This window comes from Lactuca virosa, chromosome 1 (genome assembly GCF_052849685.1).
Source record: "Lactuca virosa cultivar CGN04683 chromosome 1, Lactuca_virosa_CGN04683_v6, whole genome shotgun sequence".
Lineage (NCBI taxonomy): Eukaryota > Viridiplantae > Streptophyta > Magnoliopsida > Asterales > Asteraceae > Lactuca > Lactuca virosa.
Window position 1 is genome coordinate 297416853 of NC_136426.1, and position 12223 is coordinate 297429075.

Consider the following 12223-nt stretch of genomic DNA (forward strand, 5'->3'; position numbering starts at 1 on the left):
ATTTTAATTTCTTTGATACCGACAAGACAAGGGTTTTTAAGAATTATTTTTTCTATCTTTGATCTTTCATACAGAGGGGAAGGGGCGACGGGGCGATGAATGAGGACTGAGGACTGGGCACAGAGGTTCAAGAACATAGGCCGAGAACTGAACTCAAGATTAAAGCATTCAGGTTTCTTATTGTTTTTTTTGTTATTTTACTAGTTTAATATTCAAATTTATGTATGATCAGTTTGGTCTTGAGTTTTTAGTTTGCTTAATTTGAAATTGCTAAATTGAAGGTGCTTTTCAGAGAATTATAAAAGAAAGATTTTTAGTACTTGCTAAATTTGCTAAATTGTTAGATTAGAATGAAGTTACCAACAATTCATGTTTGTGTTGTTTATGTGTTTCTTTTTTGTTTAAATTATGTTGCTTATGATTCATTGCTAGCCTAAGGTTAAAGTTGAATTGAAGGTTTCAAAGACATCACTTTTGTTGGAATTTCTGATGCAAAGTTCATTGCATTTAGGTGTTTCCTTTAGAGTACATTGCCTTTTTCAGAACTAAGGTGTGATGTTATTGCTGTTATGATATGCTAATGCCACTATTGAGTTCTTTGTTGATTCCTAATTTCTTGAGTTTTCCTCTGTTTCAGTGGGTTCTAGACAGTTATACCCTTGGGTGGTTATATTTTGTTTGGTTGGTGTTTCGTTTGATTCCTATGATTGTGATTGTGACTGTTTGATTATATTTTTTTATAGCTAGCATTTCTGATTTGTGACATTGGGCTTATGTTTGACAGGTACAAGTACCCTGATCTTTCCTTAAACCAATTAAGAAACCTACTAGTTTTGTTCAAGGAAGAATATGCAAACCCGCAAAACATTTCATTAGATATTGTTTCGATTATGAACTTTAGTTTGTTTTGTATGAGACATCTAAAAAATTTCAAATTATGTTATTTGTATTTGGTAAACTGATGGTGTAAGATATTTTAAATCTTTGGATTGTAGATATGTAAAATGTTTTAGATTTAAATTTACTAATTTTGTTTTATTGTATACAAAAAGTTTATTCTATACAAAAATCCTGGGAAATTAAATAAATCACAGGGGCATGGCTAAAAGCTGTAAAATCTGTGTAGAACCTATAGGGACGACTTATCGTCTCTATAGGGATATGTATGGCGACAAGAAGTCGTTGCTATAGGTTCACCTACGGCGACAACAAGTCGTCCCTATAGGGGTTGCTATGGCGACGAAGGCTATGGCGACGACAATAGGATCTAAAGCGACAGAACAATGGCGACAAAGCCTATGGCGACGACATGTCATCTCCAGGGTCTATAGTGACGACTTTGCACCCTATGGTGACGACTTTTGTTGTCCCCATAGGTCTTTAATCTTGTAGTGATTATTTCAAACAAAAACATGTTACAAGTGTGTAGATATCTCAATAGGTGTGTAACCTCATGAACTAATTAAACACCTTGATTAAGTACATATGATAACAAAGATATATACAAGACTCGATCTATTATAAGTTTTTTCATTGACACAAAGCTTTGTCTGTCATCTAAAGACTTCCTAAGTGTATTGGAAATTGTAAATCAAATGGTTAGAATTGAAAGAGAATCACAAGATGTATTTGCTTGTGTTATTTTTAGACCATCCACACATTAATAAGACATCCAGATAGGACTCAAAACTACTTGCCAACAATAAGTTTTGCTCTTGCTTGGCCTTCATCAATTTGGAATTGATCACCCAAACCAAAATGAGCCATCAACAACCAAACAATGGTAATGAGCTCACCACCTTTACTGACTTGTGCTGCTTGAGTATTGGCTCGTGAATGACTTGCACCATAACACAACAACTCCACCCATACCTTGCTTATAATCAACCATTTATTATTCTTATCCGGGTCCTTCGCCTCTATCTCCATCAACTCTTTGGCCAAAATGCAACTATCAAATAGCAAAGATTTGCTTCGGTCACCCTTTACCGTGACTGGACGCACTTCCGTCGTTACTTCAAGAATCTTCATGCAAGCGTTTATCTGATCCCGATCAAATTTAGTATCCGTAGGTGTTTGAGTTTGGTGTTGCTCAACTTTTACTTCACCACCTTTTCCACTTTCGAAAAGCCTTTCGGCCTCGGCACAAGTATCTCTGAAACGTATTTGTCCAATACCTGCTACTGCTGACATCATACTTGGTTGCATGATAAGAAGATACAACATGTAATCTGATAATACTTTTGCAATATCGCGAAGATTATCATTTTTGTCATCTTTGGTTCCCGTTTTAAGTTCTTTGTTGTAGCATAACTCGGTGGCGATGTGCCAAAGAATGAGACTTTGATCATAGTCAACATCTATAACATATCTAAGTAAGGCACCCCAACCTTCTTCCACACGGATCACCCAATCGCCACGTGCTGAACTTATCTCCTTGGCAGTTTCCAAGTCATCTGCGAGTTCTGATTTTGCTTTTATTTCCTCGAATATGAAATCTTTGAGTTTTGCGGTGAAGCTTTCGAATTTGACATACTTGATCTCATCCATAAACTCACTAATCCCCAGGGTTTCATAAACAAAATTTTGTAAGCTTGGACGTGGGTGGAGGCAGTAATAGATAAGGTTGTAAGTTGAAATGGATTTTGACCACCTTCTTCTTAAAAACTTAATCTTCCATTTGCCACTTTGTGATTCACTTTTTGTTGATTGGGCATGATCTTTTGTGTCCCAAAGAGTGCCTTCGGTCATGAGTTTGAGAAATTTACTGATGATTCGAGTCTTGCGAGACTTTTTGTCAAGCTCAACATCTGGCGACTTTTGCAAAGTAATGATTGTCCAGTCTGAAAACACGAGCATGAATAGAGCGGTGAAATCCAAAACCAATGCACCAAAGAGCAAACCATAAGTAATCATGATATCAACTTTTGTAAAATTTGTTTTGTTTTTGAATAAAAATAAAACAATTGCTGAACAAATCGTTGCCAATGAAAAAAACCGGCTGATGGCTCCCGTCAAACCAAACACCACCGGGAGCTTAGTGAAGAGAACCTCATAGATGAAGTTTAACTCAATCTCAACTACTTTGAAAGCATCATTGGCAGTTCGATTAAGGAAGAAATCCCGACTCTGATTCCGTTCCTTTCGACTGAAAATCATATCAACAACAAGCCCTTTAAACGTTTCAAAGAACTGATATGCATATTGCACCTTCTCCAGCGCTGTTAAATTCCCTTTTTTAGCCTTGTTTGCTGATTTAGCTGCTCGATCTGGCTCTGGAACCATTTGGATTCTTGTTGGTAGTTTAGCCTTCTTCTTTGAAAAGTATTCTTCCATGAGTTTTGCATAGTTCGGCCCAGGATCAGCTTTTGTAAGCATGGAACTTTTGAATCTATCGGCACTAGCAAGATAAAGAGAACGTGTTCTTTCCGCATATTTGATAATTCCTGTCAAGAACATCAACATTGTGGGAATCCATAGCCGATTTTGTGGTAGTGACTGAACAAACACATAAACTGCAGCTATGCACTGGAAAACAAGACCAAGAAGATGTCGGAGCCATAACTCATTGTCTTCTAATGCAAAAGCTGTAATGGTGTCAGGACCACCAAGATGCACCAAAAGAAACGGCGCCCAGAATGCAAGGAGGTCTTCGTTTTCCACAGCCAGTCTTGCTCCTTTTTTTCCTTGGCTTTCATCAGGGTTCCCTTGACTGTTCGAGATGAGCCCAACAGCAAAGTTTGCCGCCCAATCAGCTAGCAAGTATGCCGACCATAATGGCATTATTATCCAATTGCTTTTTGTTCGTTTTCTCAAAGGAGCAACGAGAATCAGAAATGTCTGTAACGAGAGACTCAAGATGATGAACCCTCGGAGATCCCATGTATTCCATAATTGTTTCCATTTTGGAGGAATTGGAATGTCCACCATCATTCTCCTCATTTTTCTTTGCAAAAGCTTATTAAAGTTACCTGCAGAAGATTGGCAATGGCTAACTTTGATTAGCTAGCGACTGAACTGAACATTATAAAATGAAACATGTTGCTCTAACTTGTATATATTCTTCCACATTTGGTTAATGGAAACTATCATGATGAAATTAAAAGTCATGCATCCATCCATAATGTGTGATAATATAAGGTCACTAGAGTTTTGATCAACGTGGTGAAAGTTACCTACTGAACTGCGATGTTTCAACGATCATTGAACGACAGATGTGTCACCTACGACAATTCGATGTTTCTAGATGCAATTATTGATACAACCTAATTTCTGGTGTATTTGAATATTAGGAACGCCTATATATTTAATGATCGAAAGCCTAAGCAGGAGCCTCTCTTTGATCTCATTGTTTTACATTCATTTACATGCGTCTAAAGGACTTGATATATGTTGGAAAAATAGAAAATACGCTTTATAAATTTTAAATATTTTTATATATCTACTTTATAATATATGAAACAAAGCAATCGTTTTTAATTTTAATTAATAGAATATGAGAAAAAAATAAAATAAATATTAATTAACAAACTCTAGAGTTTGAAACTTGTAAGTTTCTTCAAAAAGAGAATTGTGTTTTAACAAAATTCTCCAATAGCTTATGTATTTAATGATCTTACCAAAATACAACCCAAGAAAGATATTTTACCTATATGACATCGTATAATCCTACGACTACGATCATGATTTTAACAAACTTAAGTTGAATTATTAAAAATTAGTATATAAAACATGTTTTTAGTTAAATCAACTTATCAATCGCATTTAAAAAAATCCTCATCTTTGATTAAAATGAGTGGTGATGGCCTGCACTTTCTGATTAGTTTATTAATTCTACATTTTCGATTGAATAAAATAATACAAAATGTTTGTGTGTAAGTAATTTATATATCTGCGTAATATACAAGAAAAAGAATTAAAAAACAAAGACGAAAAGAGAACCTATCTATAAACAAAAATAATAATTAATTAATTATTTAATAAATATTAGAATGAAAAAAAGGACAAAAGTGGGGTTAAAATAGTTATTTTTGACACACTTAAACGAGAAGGCTTGGCCGTAACAAGCATAGCAACCAAACATGTAATTTTTGCACAATAATCATCCATATAAAATATTAAAACTGAGACCTAAAGTGCAAACCATTACAAACCATGCGGAACAAAACGGAAAAAATGACACTGTAGCGCTATAAATTTTTACTGTTTATCCGATTTGGTCACTCAACTTTTTTTTTTTTTTTTTTTTTGCGTAATAAGCCATTAAACTCATCTTTAACCTATCAATTAACTCATTTTCTTCAAATTTAACCGGTTACCCGGTAATAAGGCTGATGTGGCATTAATAATTAATTTGTTTTTATTGTTTGGTAGCCACGTATTAATTTAACAGGTCATCCACCCTCTTTCGTATATTTATTTTCTCTCTTTTTTTATTTTTGTATGAGTTACCATCAGTGATCCAACATCATCCACTTTGAAGTGTTTAACACCAACATCTCCATTATCTTATTCAACCATCATCGTCATCCTCTACCTTCTTTATCGGGAACCACCATAACTGACACAACCTCCGTACCCATTAATCCAAACCCAACACCAAAATCCTCAGAGGAACCTCCTTCCCCCTTAGGCCTTCTGGTATGCTCATCACGAGAGGGTTCGTGGTCTACATCGCCACTAACCACGGATGTGAACATCATCCCAAGGTTTTAGTGGTGGCTAGTGGTGGAGCTATTTCGTTGATCTGTGGTGGGAGGTGGAAAGAACAGAACACCACAACCAATAAACTTGCTTCTCTCTATTTCTCTCTACTTTTCTCCACCTCTCTCTACAATTTAATTAATTAAAATATATATTTTTTTTATTTTAATAATCAAAAAATAAAACGGATATAACGGTGAGTATCCAAGCTTGTAGAGATTGTTACTTGTGATTGGTAACGGACGTGGCACCCACAACTATATACCCACCACTATAATGGTCAGTGGTGGGTAAGTACGACATGATGTCATGATTACAGCTTCAATTCATCACTAGAAAACCATCTTATCACTACTTGACAACCTCACCATCTTCAAACTCATACAACCAAACACCATCCTTATTCCTCCTTTCCAGCCACCACAAAACCACCGACGATTCTCCATTTCCACTCCATAAAACTTGTAACAAAGATATCACTGATCGATCGATCAGCCACCATTATCAAGCTAGAACCAAAATACAGCCTCTATCTCCATCCCCCGGATTACCACAATTTTTCCATCACCATTACCCCTTACAATCGATTACCATCAGTTCATACATAACCATCATTACCAACCCTTACTTGCGTTAAAAATAAAAGAAGCAAAAAACATGAGAACACCAGATACGTACAGACGCACACAAAGGGGTCCGTGATTCAGTAAATTGGAGAAAGAAATACAACAAATCAGAGCCCTAGAAGCAGCAAATCGGAACCAACTTCAATCCAGCAAATCAGATGGCTTCAAAAAAGACCCAGAAGGAGAGAGAGGGATGCGTGAAGAAGAAGCAGAGGAAGAGGCGGCACTCACTTCGATCTGGTAAATCAGACGACTTCAAATCTTACTTTACGCCAAAACTCTTCGCCGGAGAAGAATGTGGTGGCCGGCAGGTGATATTAGGCTAGAAGGTGGTCCGTTATGGAGCGGCCGACAGGATTAGAGAGATAAAGGGAGTTGGGGATTAGACGACGGATGGGTGGCTGGACCCGAGACTTTTATCATCATACATTAGTTACTTAAAAGAATGAAAAATGAAAAATGAAAAAGAAAAATAAAATTAAATTCCACGTAGGATTGGTTAGCACTAATGTAACGTAGACCTAAGGTACAGATGAGCGAAAACCACATGGACAAAGACTACAAATTATTCATTATATCTCGAAATAAATTTTTTTTAATTAACAACTATAAGGACCAAAAATGTAACCTTTAAATTAAAAACTATAATGACTGAAATTATAATTAATTCATTTCCTTTTAGATTTAAAACCTACATGTACAAAAAAATATAATTTCCTAAACTGAAACTACATAGAGCAAAATATAAATTATATACGTATCTCTATTCTAATAAAAAAATAGTTTTATTTTTCTTTTGACATGTGTCATCTTATTAGATCTCCTAATTAATGCATATTTTATTCTTCTTTTGTCAAGTGTCACTCTATTATGTTTTCTAATTAATACTTGACACTTATCAACCTATTGATTATTCATTTCAAATTTTAAATTTCTCACGCTATCTACATTAAATTAATAACATTAAAATAAAATTAATACAAATTATAAAGTGATATAATTTCACATATTTATTTAAATCAATTATTATAATTTTATATAACTAAAAAAATCTCTTAATTAATAATTTATTTAAAATAACTGATTAATAACTTTGAGTTTTTACTATAAAAGTTTAATTAATTTTGTAACCGTGGTTCCCACGGGTTATAAACTAGTTTGAGATATATACATATAAGATAATTAAAAAGACAAAGATGGAATGAGGACCTATTTAATAAAACACATAATATATAACTGGAATAGTAAAAATTGAAATGAGAAAAAGATAAAAGAGGAGATAAAAAATGTTATTTTACAGAAAATTAATAGAGGATGTTTGACTGTAGCAGCCTCGAAAATTAAGCGTGCAATTTTTTTCAACAACAATGATAATCCATCTTAAATCTTACAAGGACCCAAAGTGTAAGACTATGCAATCCACATGGAACAAAACTATAATTTGACCTTTTGTAAAACATGTTTGGTCGTAAATTACAGAACAATTTAAACCTTAGGGACCAAAATTATAATTTACTCTTTCTTTTCTAAAATGATAAAAAAAATGTAATTTCTAAATTAAAAAGTAAATGACAAAAATTATACAAAAATTATTTACTTTTAAAATGAAAAATTATAAGGATTAAAAATGTAACTTCTTTAATTTATAACTATATAGACCAAATGTGTAGTTAATTTATTTCATTTTAAAATTAAAAACTATAGACTACAAATATAATTTCTTAAATTAAAAACTATAATGACTATAAGTACAATTAATCTAATTTCGGAGTTAAAAACTAGAAGCAAAAATAGAAGTTTTCTAAACTGAAAACAAAGAGACCAAAATCACAGTGGCTCCATTTTATTATACTTAAAAGTTATATGTATTTTAGTATCATTTATTTGAATTATTTTAGTTGTAGATATATTACTACTTAAATTTATGTAAATTTTGTTTATGTAAATTGTAATATAATTTATGTTGGTAATTTTAAAGTCATCTTATATTTTAGTAAAATAAAATTTATAGATCATCAATAGATTTCAATCTGATTGTATCTACAAGTACAAATAGTTTGATTTCCATTCAACCAAAATAGTGGAGGTGAAGGGGTTGTGTCTGCTCAAAAATTAACTTTGGTAAAGAAATTATTATGAAAAGGGAAATGATTAGTACACAATAATTTTTTGTCATACATAACAATTTATGCATTATAGAGTTGTACAATACAACACTTGAAAGCACAAATTGTTGTGTACGGAAAAAAATGTGTTGTATACAAATCAGTTCCCTTATGAAAAATATTATTTTTCGAATATATATATATATATATATATATATATATATATATATATATATATATATATATATATATATATATATTATGGTTATCTTTGAAACTATTATTCCTAATTAAAGTATAAGATATGCATTAATGTTAAATATTCGATTAACTCACTTCGCAACCGCTTACGGATATATTTTGTTTGTTTTTCTATCTATAAATAACTATTGTATTATGTATACTACATATTTGTGTTATTATTAATATTAACTAATTTCTTTAAGTACAATAATAAAGAAGGTTGTAACTAGGACTTTCGGTTGAATGGTTCAGTTTTATGTGTTCAAATCAAGTGAATCAAAATTCTTTATAGTTTTTAAAAATGAGAGTTAATTTTTAATACAAGTTTGATCTATATCTAAATTTTTTAGGTTTGAGACTTTGACCACATGACTTTCATATGTTGGCTGATTTGGTCCCTAGGTTGAAAAGTAAATTACCAAATATCCATGTAATTTACAAAAATGTGCCTTTGTAGATTTTATTTACAGCAAATGGTCTATGTGTTTAAAAAAAAATAGAAAAATGATATTTGCCTATCAGAAAATTTATAGATTGCACTACTTGTAAAGCGGACATAAATAGACTCATACCCTGCGTTCCTAGGAAAGCAATGATGTAATAATTTCTAGTTATCAATGACTAGTTTCTTTAAATACAACAATCAAGAAGGAGGTTGTAACTATGACTTTCATTTCAATGGTTTGATCTTATATGTTCCATTCAAGTCAATCAAAACTAATTATGGTTTTTAAAAACTGGTTTGAATTTTAAATACTAAATTCCAATCCATCTCGAACTAACCAAATTATAATATAATTATATCAATTATTACAAATTACCAGTGTGTTGTTGTCGTAGTGAACTTTAATAATGGAAATAATTCAAATCTTGAGTTGCGAATAAAAATTCATTAAAAGAATATCAAAAAAAACTTTATAATTCTAAATATTATATATACAAATGTACATGTTGAAGCTTCTTAGTTTCTCAACTTTCTAATATAATTTTAAAAACCGTACTAAAGTAATAAATAATTATAAATATATTTAAAATAAAATTATATACAGATAAAATAATAAATTATTATATAATAATCTAGTTTTCCTTTAATCCAATCGGAAATCGAATATTTCAATATAGCTCAATTTTAATCGTCTAATTGGAGACTATATAAGTGAACTTCCCTATATTTGAGTTTCTAAGTTTTGACCCATTTGGTCACTTTTATAGCTAAAGTTTTTAATTTATTTGGTTGTTATCCATATAGCCCAAATGATTAATTATTAGACAAATTAATCTAAAGTGTTTACCTCTTGTTGCAACTCTTTTTAAAATTTAACTACTGTTGTTGTGACTAATAATTGAAATGCAAATTTGAGTTGCAATAATGCAGGATTGTAGACAAACATTGTGATATACAACATTCTTGTATTTTGTATTTTTATTCTCACCATTTCTCCAATGCAACTCAGTTTTACCAACTATGTTTCTAATTTCACAATAATTGTAGTATTTACGCAGTAAAAGCTAACCGATTGTGCAAAACATTAATCACTCACACTGTAAACCAATGAGTCAATTACTTGATAATTTTTGTTGAAGATTTTAACCGTGGAACTATGGATACAATGCAAAGAAAAGCACTAGTGGTGGATCCTCTTTCAGGCACATATTTTATAAAGTTTAAGATCGGATTAACTCACTTCGCAACCGTTTAGCTAAACTTGTAAGAGAAACATTTGAATTTGTAAACTATTAAATTGGGGTGATCATAAACAGCCAAAGACGTTGGTATATAAAAGGTTCTTCAACAAACGATATATTAATATATCATCATAACGGTTATTTTGGTTGAATCTTTTCAGAAAGAAAGAAAATATATGCAATGTATTGTGGGAAAGAAGGGTACCTGAAGAAGAAGAAGGCAGCTATGTTTTGGAATTGCCTAAAGAGGATGCTTTGTGCTTTGATTATGCCTCCATTTGGTAATCTGGAAGTGGATATAAAAGACAGACACCAAAGGAGGAAACACTCAACGTTTGTAGTAAAAAAGAGCCAAGAGCTTCAAGCTATATTTAAAGGAAAAGGTGAGTGAAGAGTACTTGGCACTTGCTTCCATCAATAAAGAAATATAAAATAAAAATGATATAAGATAAAAATGATAAAGATGACAGGATGATTTTTTACCCCTTTATTTAATAAATGAATATCCAAAATTTTCCTACTCTTGAACTATTTTGGTTTACTTGTTTCTTTTAACCTTTTAAAAATTATTATTTTCCCAATAATATTTATTTAATATAAATCCTTTTTCACAAAACCTTCTTCAATCATAAATATATATGTTTTAAATTAACTATTTCTTTTACTCTTACCTATCTTAAATGTCTTATAAATCTCTCTATGATTTATTATATTTTTGACATGTGTCATATTACCAAAAGAAAAACATTATTTGATGTTAAAATTAAAAATTAATTACAATATTACAACAAAGATATTTGAAGAAAAGTTCTAAACATATAGTCCATATATCATTTTAATTTAATCACGTAACATTTGATAATTCAAAGGTTATCGTTTGTTATGTTTTATGTATTAGACAATGTTCTAAATAACGTAAGGTGTGACTTGGCGGCAATGTCAAGCCTCAAGCTTTTCCGAGCACTGGCGAGCCACGTCGTTTGTAAGGCGCGACTTAAGGCGGCAATTTTGTATATACTTCATATTTTTATATGTATTTTCAACTATTATTTATTTTTATACACATATATGAATCAAGGCGACGTTTTGGTAAACCTTGGCGCTACATACAAGCCTTGGAGCCATGACGAGCTTTTTAGAACCTTGGTATTAGGAATTAAAATAATATTTTTATTTTATTTTATTTGTAGATTTGATCCAATCTTTCATCTCGTTCACGTGTTCTGTAACTTCATTTATCTAAGACTTACAAATATGATTAGTTTCGTTAATTAAATCTCTAAGATTGTTTGGTTCGCATTTTGAGATAGCCAATTTTTATTTTTGTTTCTTTGTTGTTCAGTCACTCGTATTATACGGCTTTCTGGAATGGTCTAAGAAGGACGCGTGGGCTGACTTGGACCCCCTTGAGACGCATGAACACCGCCCCAAGGGTGGGTGGGTGGGTTGTGACGTTGGGGGGGGGGGGGGGGGAGACGGATGAAGACAGACGTTGTCATTGGCCAATTTAATTTCAGACTGTTGCTACTCCTTTTTCGATCGTTTATGAATTAATATATATATATATATATATATATATATATATATATATATATATATATATATATATATTATTTTTACAAATTCTCTCTATATATACATTCATTTTATACATAATTTTCACTAAAACACACATATATTATTTCAAAACAAACATACACATTCAACCAAAAAATGAATAATTTTTCAGGTTCAATTTCTTCGTCATCCGAAGATGATGATTCTGATGAGGATTTGATTTTGTATACGCTGTTGTCCGCGGCATGAGACATGGTATGTGAGAGAGGCAAAAGTTCAAACGTCGAGAAGAAGCATAGAAAA

General features: G+C 31.8%; 1 protein-coding gene across 1 annotated transcript; it reads right to left on the reverse strand.

Annotated features, from left to right (window-relative positions):
* Positions 1–1584: 1584 nt before the first annotated feature.
* LOC145167386 (uncharacterized) lies at positions 1585–10686 on the reverse strand. Its single transcript, XM_079086584.1, has 2 exons — positions 10569–10686; positions 1585–3971 (listed from the first exon to the last, which is right to left on the reverse strand). The coding sequence occupies exon 2, from the start codon at positions 3940–3942 to the stop codon at positions 1690–1692; it is 2253 nt and encodes a 750-aa protein (XP_078942710.1). The 5' UTR covers positions 3943–3971; positions 10569–10686; the 3' UTR covers positions 1585–1689.
* Between the last annotated feature and the right edge of the window lie 1537 nt (positions 10687–12223).